Here is a 12,603-nt window from a genome sequence, read left to right as displayed (position 1 = left end):
CTAAGATTAAAGGTCTCACTGGCTGGACCTGCTCAGAGCTTTTATTTAGTCTTGGTTAACTTTAGAGATCAATTAGTGCTTTATAATAATTAGGTTTAAGGTCAGGTTTGATCTTCTTTTAAAGTGTATCATCTGTCAGGGGAAATTATTGCTGCCAGAGCACAAAATCTGCAATTCATAAAGCTGCTGATGTACACACAGAGTTTATTATCATTTCTTTCTCTTTTCTTTTTGCATGTAAAAGTGTAAATACTCACACTATGAATTACTAATGAAGTGTGACACTCTCAATGAAAACAATAAATTGTGAGACACAAACTCCTGAGATGTTTGCATAATGAAAACTCCAGCGATTGTGTGAAGAGTGAGGCGGCCCTGCGTGCGAGTATAATCAGAACATTATCTGAATAAATCACATCGAATTGAACCTGCAGCTCCACCAGATCCTCTCATTGACATTCAGTGGATCACACACACACACGCGCACACGCGCACACAGACGCACGTCAGGTATTCATATCTTGTGGGGACAACTGATTGACATAATGCCCTAGCCCAGGGGTGGGCAACTCCAGGCCTCGAGGGCCGGTGTCCTGCAGGTTTTACATCACACCCTGGGTCAACACACCTGAATCAAATGATTAGTTCATTACCAGGCCTCTTGAGAACTACCACCGTGTCCAAATTCATGGGCTGCATCCTCCTGAGGACCCGGCCTTCGCGGTCTACGTGGGCCGGGTCCTCAGAAGGTCGGGTAGGCCGGAAGTAAACGGCTGTGAAATTGGACGGTCTAGCCTTCAGATTAGCGTCACCGCTGTCTCGGTGGAGTTTAATAAACTCGGCCGTCTGCTCCTTGCTATCTAAAATATAACAGGACACTGGCGTAAATTCTCGACCGTCTCACACTTCTGTTTAATCAGTTTTCTGTTTGACATTTATTCAGCTGTGTGAAAACCAAGGAGGAACCCACCCGATGGATTAATAAAGTTTTATTTTATCTAATCTAATAACTTTAATCTCAGCCAAACCGATTTACTCACGAACAAACAAAACACTGAAAAAGGCCCAACAATAACATTTTAGGTTGTCTAAGTGACTTATATATTACGTTTAACCTGATCAGCGAAAGTCCGCGGTGATCTGAACATGATGTGACGGGAGTTGTGCCGTTCTCGGCGGCTTCAGTGACCCTCGAGCTCCCGGCGAGCTATCGAGCTGGTGGGTAACAGACGTCTCCGAAAACGTCGAAGCACTTTTGCAAATATGCGATATCTTGATAAACCGAGCAGATATTTGATGTTTTCACAGCTACTTTCTCGCCTGAAAATATGTTAAAAGTTTATTTTGTGACCCAGAAAGAATAATAAGAGTAATTTTAAAACTTAGTAGCGGCCGCCATTGTTGGAAACTGGAGCTTGGCTGGGCCGCGCTATGAATTCTGGGATATAGTGGGCCAAGAAGGACACACCCGACCCATCCTTCAAATTCGGAGAAAAGGAGGACGCATTTGTCGGCTGCATTCGGAGGAGTCTACAAATTTGGACAGCCTTCGGCACGTCGCTGTGACGTAATCGGTCTACAAATGCGGCCTCAGGAGGATGCAGCCCATGAATTTGGACACGACCTACAGGACATGTTGAGGAGGTCATTTAGCCATTTGAATCAGCTGTGTTGGATCAAGGACGCATCTAAAACCTGCAGGACACCGGCCCTCGAGGCCTGGAGTTGCCCACCCCTGCCCTAGCCCCTAACCCTAACCATGAAAAATGAATACCTAACCATAACCATAGCTCTCAAAAATGCCTTCAGACTTGTGGGAACCAGGATTTTGGTCCCCACAAGTATATAAATACACGCTCGCACTCTTCGCCTGACGTGCTGCCTTCAGGCCTGAAAGCTGTGAACTGAAAACGTCTCCGCTGCAGCCAGCCGGGCCTCTCCAGAGATGCTCCTCCACAGGAAACTTGGGTCCAATTAAACCAGAAGTTGATGTTTGCTGTCTGCACCAGTTTGAGGTCTGAAGTGCACAGTGTAACTGGTCAGAATGGGACCCGGAACGAGTGATTCCAGCGATCAGTCTGTCTGCATGATCTCGATCGTGAGGTTGACTGAATGTAATCGGGTGAAGTTTGGGTTTTTTGCAGACTTGTTCCCAGAAATACTCGACCTCAGTTATTTGTCACAAAGTACAAATGTAAATATTTCCAGAGGAAAAACCTGTAAGTGGAATAATTAATTTCTTTTCTCCACACCACAACAGAGTATAACAGAATTATACGGCTGCAGACCTCACGATCAAACATTCATTCTTGTTTTACTTCTTTGAAGTGTGTAGCTGGTGTAGTGTAACTAATTTGTTGTTGTTTCAACATCTAACACACAAAAAAAGACTATTTGACTGAAACTGAGCACTAACTTCTTCATGCTCGCGTCCACTCTGTGCAGAATGTGGTCACACATCACCTCGACTGATATTCCAGTTTATTCTGGCCGAGTTGACATCAGTCTTTATATCAAAGTACTGCAGACCGGTGCTGGTGGTCGTAGCATTGTTGCATCTTTTTACGGTGTTTTAGTATTTCTAGCAAAGGCTGCAACATTAAAACATGTAGTTGTCCAGTCATGCACACCCTTAATCATAATGCCCTGCCGATGAGTCCATATGGTCACAAGAAACTTGGCAGGTACTCGGGCATCTACGCAGCACCTCGAGCTCGCCATCTGATGATATTCATGCCGCTTGGACCCAAGTACGCCCCAACAAACTCGCATATGCTGACAGCACAAAAAGCCTTTCAGTTGGTGGGAAACGCGGCAGAATTCTCAAATATCTCAGAGTTCAGTTGGTTTTCTGGTCATTTGCTTGAATTTTAATGAGCATCAGTCAGTTTGCTTGATTGGCAGGATCACACATTTACGTCTCAGCCGCTCACCTGTCGTTCCTTTTTAACCCTTTAAAGCCGGTCGGAGCGGGCACTCTCTGTTTTGCGTAACTATTTTTAAATCCCGGTAGCTCTGCAACCACGTGAGCTAGCGCAAAAAATATTTTTGCATATGAAACCGGAGGAGTTGTACTTACATCTTATGCCATCAGCTTGTCCTCGGTCACAGTTTCCTTCCACATATAGCTTTGCAAAAACTGCATAAAAAGCACTTGTAGCAACAAAAACACAATATTCCAGAAACACGCTTTGCCGATCCGATCAGCTGTTCATAACACTTCCTACGTCCATCAGCGCGAACTATCGCATGTCCGCCATGACTTGGCCGAAACCGGAAGTGACGTCATTTTGCGGAAATGTAGTTTTTTACCATCAGGGCCTCATGAGCCTATACTGGTGTTTTTAAAAGTTATCTTTGACTTTATGACTTTCTGTGTCGTTTCTGGGATGCTTAGGACTCATATTGCACTGCTGGAAATAGTTTATTTTGATGCATATGCTGCTTTTTTGCAAATTTGCATTATAATATTTATTTTCATTTTTCCTGCAGTGTATAAAAATTGGTGTATTTCAAAAATAAAACTATGAAGACACTCAAAATAAATTTCCTGTGGTGGGAAACTATTTTGTGCAACTTTTTTGTATTTACAGTTTTGAGGGATAAGCCTCTTAAATTTCTCTAATTAGAAATATATGTTAAAAAAACAAAAACGATTTTCAATTTTTTTGTTGTTTATTGCACTTTTTTGCAATTTATGTAATTACTATGCACTTAATGCAGACATATTATTAAAATCTGGGCTATAATGGTTGTATTGATGTATATCAACTTGAAATGCTCCCAAAAATGGCTCCACAGCATGTAAACATATAATATAAGCTCTGGCGGACTTGGTTCTATGGTAGGTCTTAAAGGGTTAATATTACACCTCCAAAACAAAGGCAGTAATGCTTCCTTTGTTTTGGAGGTTTTGGAGGTGTCCCATGCCTGCGAGGGCTCGACTGCTGCTGTTGTAGTGGAAGCTGTCAGTGCTGATGTGTGTGAGACTCTCCTTACACTTCAGAGGCATCCTGTTGTGTTAAAGATGAGTGAAGAGTGACATTTTGTACCTGTTACATTCCTTCATACCCTTCAGCCGAGTTACTTCCTGGATGAATGTTGTTGCTAAGGCCTCGCTGACTGGAACGGGATTTTGTTGCTTGGCAACTTTGGCTTATTGAGCTTTCAGTGAGGAGGCAGAAGGAAGCGTCGGATCCTTCGGAGAAGCTTTAATTTGTAGACGCTGGTTTCTTTTTCTTTCAGTATGAATGTTTTTTCTTTTTCCTCGTGAGAAGTTGTTCAGAGTCAAATACGAAGGCTGGAGGTTTGTGGTAATTGGATGTTAGGTTGAATAAGGAGGGCACAGGGTTTCTTTTATTCTATGTTCTCCTCTTCAACTAAACCAAGCAGCTACAGGATGTTTCCAAGATCAGGGATGTGGATCCCATCAGCCCAGTTGCTGGCACTGCTCCCAGCTCCCAGTTCTTTTGTTTTCACTCATGTTGGTGTCCATGATCTTTTATTGTTTGAGCTTTCTGATCATGTTGTGTGTGTGTGGCTTTAAAACAAGAAACAAAAAAGGAAGGAAATAATCTTCATTTTCTTTCCCTCAGCTGATTGTTTCGGGCTGACAGAAATAAAATATTGTTCTTATTACTTCTCTTCATCTGCTTGTCTTATGACAGCAGCAGAGAAAACGTTCGTCTGTGATACCAGCGATGCATCAATGCTGCCTCAGTCTGAGGAGGCTGGGAATCATTGTTTGTGTGAGGCTGCACACATTTAAGGATATAAACTAGGGCTGCACGATTTTTTTGCTTAGAATTGAGATCACGATTCTCTCACGATTTTCTTTTCCAGTATAAATATTTATTGCACTTATTAACTGCACATCAACTTCGTAACAGTTGAGACTGAACATAAAAACAACAAATGTCTCACGTTTTGTCGTTGCTGTACAAGCAGTACAACAAAATGTTGTACTGCTTGTAATTGCGTCTCCACCGTTGCTCGACGCTGCGTGTATAGAGCAGGTAGTGCAACAATAGAAAAATAGTTGCGGGACGGCACTGCGTAGCGTTTGTCTAGGGCAGAGGTGGGCAATCCCAGGCCTCGAGGGCCGGTGTCCTGCAGGTTTTAGATCTCACCTTGGGTCAACACACCTGAATCACGTGATTAGTTCGTTACCAGGCCTCTGGAGAACTTCAAGACATGTTGAGGAGCTAATTTAGCCATTTAAATCAGCTGTGTTGGATCAAGGACACATCTAAAACCTGCAGGACACCGGCCCTCGAGGCCTGGAGTTGCCCACCCCTGGTCTAGGGTGTTGATCATTTTCCTAAATCCCTCGTTTTGCACAGTGTTGATGGAGCCATATCTTTGGTCAGGTGATAAGTAATAGCCTCTGTAATTTCTTTGTGCCTGCGGGAGTTCGACGGGTTTAGGGAAGCGCTGTATAAGGTTCCCGTTATTGATGTTTGGGTGGTTGACCGGGACGGATTTTCTCCTGTCACTTTCTCGTCATCCCTGACGTGCTCTCCGTTGTCTTTTCCTGCTAATTTTAGCAGCCAGCTTCTGTATCACGTGGTATAAGGCTCCGCCTTTGTCATTGGTTGAGCAGGAAGAGCGAGCGCTTGTTTTCATGCAGATTACGTCCCGGATCAAAATGCGGTATAATCTTCGTCTTCTTCTTTTTTTTTTTTTTTTTTTTTTTTAAATCGTTGTCATTTGGAAATGAGATCGCACATAAGTATGAATCGAGATCGCGATTTTCTAACGATTAATCGTGCAGCCCTAATATAAACGTATTAAACAAGTATTTATTAGTAAAACTGTAAATCAGGTTGAGTCAGGATTGAAAGAAAACAAACGCTTGATACTGACAAATCCTTTTTTGGCTTCATTACTAGTAGTAGTGGTGGTGGTGGTAGGACTAACTTCTGTCCAGTATTTGGGGGCAACATAAAGATACATGTGAGGAAAAGTATTAAAAGTAAGATCTTCAGCAAGTTTGCATCTGGTGTTGGTGAATAAACAGCGAGAGTCTCTCCTGGAGTCTTGAACGCAGCTTCAGACTCGGACGTCTCCAAAGTCCGATTCTGTCCACGGCTGGTTTGTTTTGGAGTCTAACCTGAGGCTTCTTGCCTCACAGACAGAGCCGAGGGTGCACAGAGAAAACGGTCTGCTCTAAGAACAGGAGGAAAACTAGTGTGTGAGGAGCATACAGACGCACAGGCAGAGCTCGAAATTGATGCGTCGCAGTAATCGACCCGCTCCTGTAATTGGATCTGAGAGTGCAGCCTGCTCCAGTGGCACACTTCTGTCCAGTTATCTCAGCATCTCTCGAGGGCGCTCCACACACCAGCCCAGTCTGCTGCTCCTCGCACCAATTACAGTGAGATGATGGACCAAACCGACACGTGAGATTACCCAATCTGTGGCTGGACGTCAGAAAGCCGCTCTCGCAGAGTTTCAGTGAATCTGCTGGTAGTTAACTTTGGTTTTCATGCATTATTTTCATATTTGAACCCCTTTGATACCTGAGTTTGTGGCTGTTGGAGATCAGCAGAAACAATCAAGTTTGGGGGGAAAGAACGTTATTTGGAAACAGGATTTGCTTCCCGATGGCTCGGTGGTGCAGTGGTTCGCGTTGTTGCCTCACAGTAAGGAGCTTCTGTTGTGTGGAGTTCTCCCTGCGCCTCCGTTGGTTTTCTCCGAGTACTCCAGCTTTCCTCTCACCGTCCACAGGCGTCAGCGTTAGCTTAGTCACTGTGAACGTGCTGTGAGTGGACACCTGTGCCTGTGTTAGTCCTGCACTGTACACAGGCAGCAAAGTAAATGAGCAGCTGCTGTGGCTGGTGACAGACCCACCCAACTCGGAGTGGGAATCCACTGCACAGCGTGATCCATAAACACAGACGTGGCCTCGTCTTGGTGTTTTAACTCGATTTAAATTCCTTTTGGTTTATATTTGCATAAATAAAACATGCAGGGTGGTGGTGTGAGCGTTTAATCACCGCACCTCACACTGATGAGCTCCATCATTAAAGTTGAAGCTCTAAAGAAGTGAATCAGCGTCTCTGACTGCGTCTCCATGCTGCTGCAGACACTTGGAGTCAAACCTCAGCAGTTAATGAGTGAAACTCTGATTTTCTCTTTGCTTTTTGTTCTCAGATGAAGTGGAGCCCTCGCCGCCAACGGCAGCCCAGATCAGATACGGTGAGAGATTAAAACAAACACACACACACACACACACACACACACATGTGTATTTATATCCTTGTGGGGACATCTCATTGACATAATGCTTTCCCTGCTGCCTACCCTAACCATAACCTAACTGTAACCCTGACACTAAAACCACATTTTGAGTTTTAAAAATGCCTTCAAATTTGTGAGGACCGTTTGTGTGTCCTCACAAGTGACTGTCGGTCCTCACAAAGATAGCTAAACAGGAACACACACACACACACACCACAAATCGTCCATATTTGGGAATGAAACTACAATCCCAAATTTATTCATCTGCACTTCATTCAGTTACTGACCTCAGAGGTCAGGTGTGGTGTGGACATCAGTGAGCTGTCTCTTGTTGATCACAGGATCCTTACTCTTTAAGGATTTCTGAGCTTTATCTAAATTAACTTTAATGTCATTGGTCATTAAAAATGCATGCACAGATTCACCAATCAGACAGATTTTAATGATACTGTATAAAAATTAAGTCTGCCTGTCCTGTGAAGGGAGGATGAAGAGTGGCTGCTTTCCCGACTGAGCCAAAGGACACGGCTAACGACTCCTTTAGCTAATAAGCAGACCCTCTTTATCATCTGTCCAACTCAAACTGGGACCAAAATTCACAAAATGACGATAATTTTGACCCCATAATCATGTTTACTAGGGGTGGGTTTTTATAATCAATTTATCGATTAAAATCGATTCTGGCTTGGATAACGTAAAATCGATTCATTAAAATCCTGAATAAGCGGCCAACAAGATAACGAATTCCTGAAAAACCCATAAAATTTAAAAAAAATTGACTCTCCTTAGTTTCACATCATATTTTCACGAGTTTGTTTGTGTAAGGACATGACACCAAGATCTTACACAATGATTAAAGGTACTTTTTAAAACTATACTCTGCAAAACTTTTCTTAAAACCTTTACCACTTGGGGCAACATTTTAAGAGTGGCTGTGAACAGGTCATTTCTGATGTATCCTGCTATTATCTTTTGATTTTTTTCTTTTAGTCCTGCTCTCATTCTCTTAAGAAGCTTTGCCTTTTTGGTAGATTTTTTTAATATAAATTTATTTTGCCCGAAATGACAGAATCTCAGGTGAAATCTCACAAAATTTCAACAACCACCAAACAGCTAAGACAGTAAATGCGAGCAGGAACACGGATTCTGCACAAAGACGTAAACACACAGCGCGACCCGCGGATCAGAATCAGTGAGATGTCGCCTTTCTCACGGTCGGGGCTGAAAGCAGACCGCCCGCTGATTCTGATCTGTCGGCGGGTCCGCGCTTTGTGTTCACGCCCTTTATGCGCTGATTCTAAAGCTGTTAGTTTGATGTCTCTCCAAACAATATTGACCGAACCAGCAGCAAAAGAAGATCCAAACTACGCATCACATAAACATCGTCATGAATTCACTCTGACTTTTACTGTTTTGCTTCGACCACGATGCACAGCTCTCTCTCTCTCTCTCTTCAAGAACAGTTTCCTGTCTAAAAATCTGTTTTCTTCAATATTCGCTTGCTTGTTACACACAAGTCTACCGTTGTTTTCCCCTTTTACATTCTTCCGAAAAGAAAACCTAATTTCTGCCGTTCAACACTGAACAAATTTAAACTTTTTAAAATTATGCAAAATGCAAAACGCTGTGTCTCTAATAAAACCGCTGTAATGTCAGAGGTAATGTTCATGTGTTGATTAATGGTTTTCTTTCGTTTTTGATGTACTGCAGAATATTTTTATAAAATCCCAGAACAGGAAAAATCACCTTCATGTTTTTCTGTTTTATCTTCATCTACTTTGACACAAAGGCCTCTGCTGTGACGCTCACACCTTTGATAAAGTCTCCCGTGTGTCAGCTTCTTTTTTATAGATACAAAAATCTGAATTATAATATTTCTGACTGTCAAAATTTCCCAGATTCAAATCAAATTGAATCGGAATTGAATCGATTCTTGAAATCAGCGACGATACTCAGCCCTAATGTTTACCGAGGTCACGAATCAAGTGAGCCAGAGAAGTCGCCTCCTGCTGGTGATTAGAAGGACTGCAGGTTAAAGACACTTTGCCCTGGACTGTCTTTGAATGCTTCCCACATATAATGTCTCAAATAGAAATATGAAGTTAAAATCAATAATTAGCTTGATTAACTATTCTGCTGTTACAGAGGATGCTGCTCTTATCAAAGATGATCAGTTAGGCTTCTTTAAAAGAAGCAGCCTTGAACTGCAGGGCGTCAGGTTTAAGATGCATAAGCACTTTTTTATCTGAGTGATGTACAGATAATCTTACAGAGCCAGTTAATATAAATATGGAGGTGGAAAAGAGCAGAACGTAAACAAAGCGTTATCACAGGGAAGCTGTTCACTGTGCAAATTATTCCAAGTTACATTCAAATAAATCTGCTCTGCTTTCCACGTTTTTCATTTTCCTTCTGTTAATTTGCAGTTTTACTCCACAACGCCATCCCCTTTGTTGGATTTGGCTTTCTGGATAATGCCATCATGATTGCAGCAGTAAGTATTTGAATCTCATTTTGCAGGAATTAGTCGCCTGTAAAGAAAAAGGAGTCTTATCTCTGCATTAAGGCTGTAATTTCCTTCTGTCTGCTCTGCCCGATGTGCTAACTCCGAGTCGGGATGAGCGTTTCACCTCTTTCTCTTTCGTTCTCCAGGGAACTCAAATCGAACTCTCCATCGGAGTCACTCTGGGGATCTCCACCATGGCTGGTAAGAGCCGAGCGGCGACGAGTCGCGTAAACCTGAAACGACTTCGTTATCTTGTTGGCCTTCATGAGCTCATTTCTAATGAATATTTTAATTGATTAATGTAGAAAGTTTTGATTGGATAACCGAGCAAAGCAACTTTCTGCTCCCATTCCTCATGCGTGAGATGATTCCTTTCTCCGCTTTACAGCAAATATGTGTTAATATATGTACATATGAATCTTCAAATCCCTGATTTATGAAACTCCACTGAGGAGCGTTCCCACTCGAGTAGCCGGTAGAAGCTGCGAAGCTTTGATGGATGAGGAGGAGAGGAGGGCGTGGCCACATCAAAACCTCTGTCGATCTCAGCGAATCTTTTTATATCGTTATATCGTTCAGGATCGTTCAGCGGGGCCGTAGGGTCTCGTAGTACAGGGTGATACTTTAAAACTACAAAAACTCCAGTAATTATCTTTATAGTAGTCTGTAACAGTAGATCGTAATCTTGATGTTCGCAGCGCCATAAAAAGAGGAAAAAGGAGGAGAGGAAGAAGCTCATTAGCTTCTCCCAGCATGGCTGTAAAAGCGCTGCTGAAGCCGACGACAGATGCTGGGAACGTCTCAGCACGGCATCACACGATGCTGGTGCTTATCTCAGGTTATGGGAAATGAATTTTTAGCACTCGTGATTAAAAACAACAAAAGCCAAAGATGCTGAGAAATGTTTTTTTTGTTTACCAGATAAAGTGAGATTTGAGATGAATGTCAGGACAACATGTGGACTACAGAGAGGATCTTATATGTCAAAATATCGCCACGAATTTAAGGCTGAAAATGTGATAGAAGCTTTGAAAAATGTGAAAAAATAAACGAACTAAAAAGTAACTGAACAAAATAATCATTTTTAAACTTGTACTTTTCAAAGAGTTTGTCACGTGTCCACTCATGCCGGGCTCACACTGTGCGATTTTGTCAGTCGCGCGATTCAGCTCCTGCTCAAACTGCACGATTGACTCGCAGGGGTCAGAAGTTCGTAGGTCCCGATGCTCTGATGCGACCCGAGTGCTCAAACTGTGCGTCCATAACATGAAGGTTATAACAGCAATTCTGTCGCTCGCTCTCGCTCTCTGTCTTTCACTCACACAGACACACACCACCATCAGCTTTGCTAAACTGCTAATGAAAAACATGATCAGCTGTGATTGAGCAGCGATGTCCATCCAACTATTTTCACGGTTTTTGTGGTCGTGATAATTTTGTGAGGCCACATCGAAAAGGCTCGGATGAGCTTTCCAAAGTTCTACAAGTGCCTCCATCGCTTGTGTCCAGATCACACGCTGCACCGCCGTGCTGCGCCGTCTTTTTCGCTGACATTTGTGTTTGCGCGTACGCAGTGTGAGAAACTACGACGACACCCTCACGACCAAGCGATTGATGATCAGGAGCTGGTCGTGAGGTGTTAATCGCTTCTCGTTACCCCACGTATACTACACGATGCACGACGCACGATGAAGGCCAAAATCGGGCCGATCGCCAAAACGGTCGCACGACTCAAAAAACGTCTCAAAATGGGCCAAAAATCGCACAGTGTGAGCCCGGCTTTAGGTGGACAACAGATGTTTTGACTTATGAATTAGACAAACGAACACTGTGTGTTGTGTTTATGTGCAAGTATCCCATCAACACTGACACAAATACAAGAAACCAGCCTGTGAATAGCGTCCACTGCAGTGACCAGTATGCATGAAAGGGTTAAACCCAAAAGAATTAACAGGAGAATACTTTCTTTTTTACTGCACATCTGCAGTTGCGTGCCTCCCCTGCATGCTTCTGCATGTGTCAGTGACCATGTCAGTGCGACGTGATGTTGAAGGAGGTGCATGTTGCTTTAACCATGTAGGGCAGGAGTCTGAAACTCCTCGAGGGCCAGTGTCCTGAAGCTTTTCCATGTGGCTGCCTGCTGACGTGGCAACGCCTAACCCTGTTCAAGTAAATTTAAGTAAATGTAAGTGTTTAGAAAAATGTACTTTGATTGCACCTTTTTCATTCACTCATGAGCTGCTGTAACATGAGTCAAATGGCTGCGTTGCCACCTCAGCAGGCAGTCAGGTTCTGTAGAGTCTATCTAGAGACCTACTAATTGTGTTCATGTGTGTTGCAGCACGGACACTTGAACGTTTCAGGACACCGGCGCTGGAGGAGAGTTTACAGAACTCCTAAGTGAAGTTACAGGATGCACAGCTTCTTCCTGGTGATATCTAGAAAAGTTCAGGGCTTCAGTGAAGAAAAACAACTTGTATTTAGTCTAAAGTGGGCAGCAGCCCCCCCAATGCCACTGGCATTAAAGCAATAACAGAGCAGCCCAGCAGGAAAGTCATAAGTTGTCGTTCTAAACGAGGAGATAACAGAAGCACAATCCTTAGAGTCCCACATGAAATCCTCCCAGGTGTGATTGCTTTACAGCACCTGCAGTGTTGGCTTCACCTGGAAGACGTTTTTATTACTTGCGCAGCTCCCGCGCCGCCACCAGCGCCGCCACCAGCGCTTACACTCGATTCTACAGAATTGTTACTGCTTATTGCGACAGATCCCGCCGTCGCCCCGTCTTCTGTTGCGGTTCTCAGTTTGGGTTTTTATTGCTCTGCGAAACCATAAAAGCCCCCGAGCTCGCCTTC

General features: G+C 43.4%; 1 protein-coding gene across 2 annotated transcripts in view; it reads left to right on the top strand.

The window, feature by feature from the left end:
* The window catches only part of tmem65 (transmembrane protein 65), a 55,195-nt gene that overhangs the window by 27,560 nt on the left and 15,032 nt on the right, over positions 1-12,603 (top strand). For both annotated transcript variants that reach the window (XR_014872038.1, XM_085149251.1), the window contains exons 2-4: positions 7,156-7,200; positions 9,669-9,736; positions 9,895-9,949. Coding sequence is in view for 1 of the 2 variants with exons in the window: in XM_085149251.1 (XP_085005377.1) it covers positions 7,156-7,200; positions 9,669-9,736; positions 9,895-9,949 (168 nt within the window). In the remaining variant the exon portion in view is untranslated. The remainder of the gene's footprint in view (positions 1-7,155; positions 7,201-9,668; positions 9,737-9,894; positions 9,950-12,603) is intronic.

Source organism: Neolamprologus multifasciatus, chromosome 22, assembly GCF_963576455.1.
Source record: "Neolamprologus multifasciatus chromosome 22, fNeoMul1.2, whole genome shotgun sequence".
In the NCBI taxonomy this organism is placed as follows: Eukaryota; Metazoa; Chordata; class Actinopteri; order Cichliformes; family Cichlidae; genus Neolamprologus; species Neolamprologus multifasciatus.
This window is presented reverse-complemented; position numbering and strand designations above follow the sequence as displayed.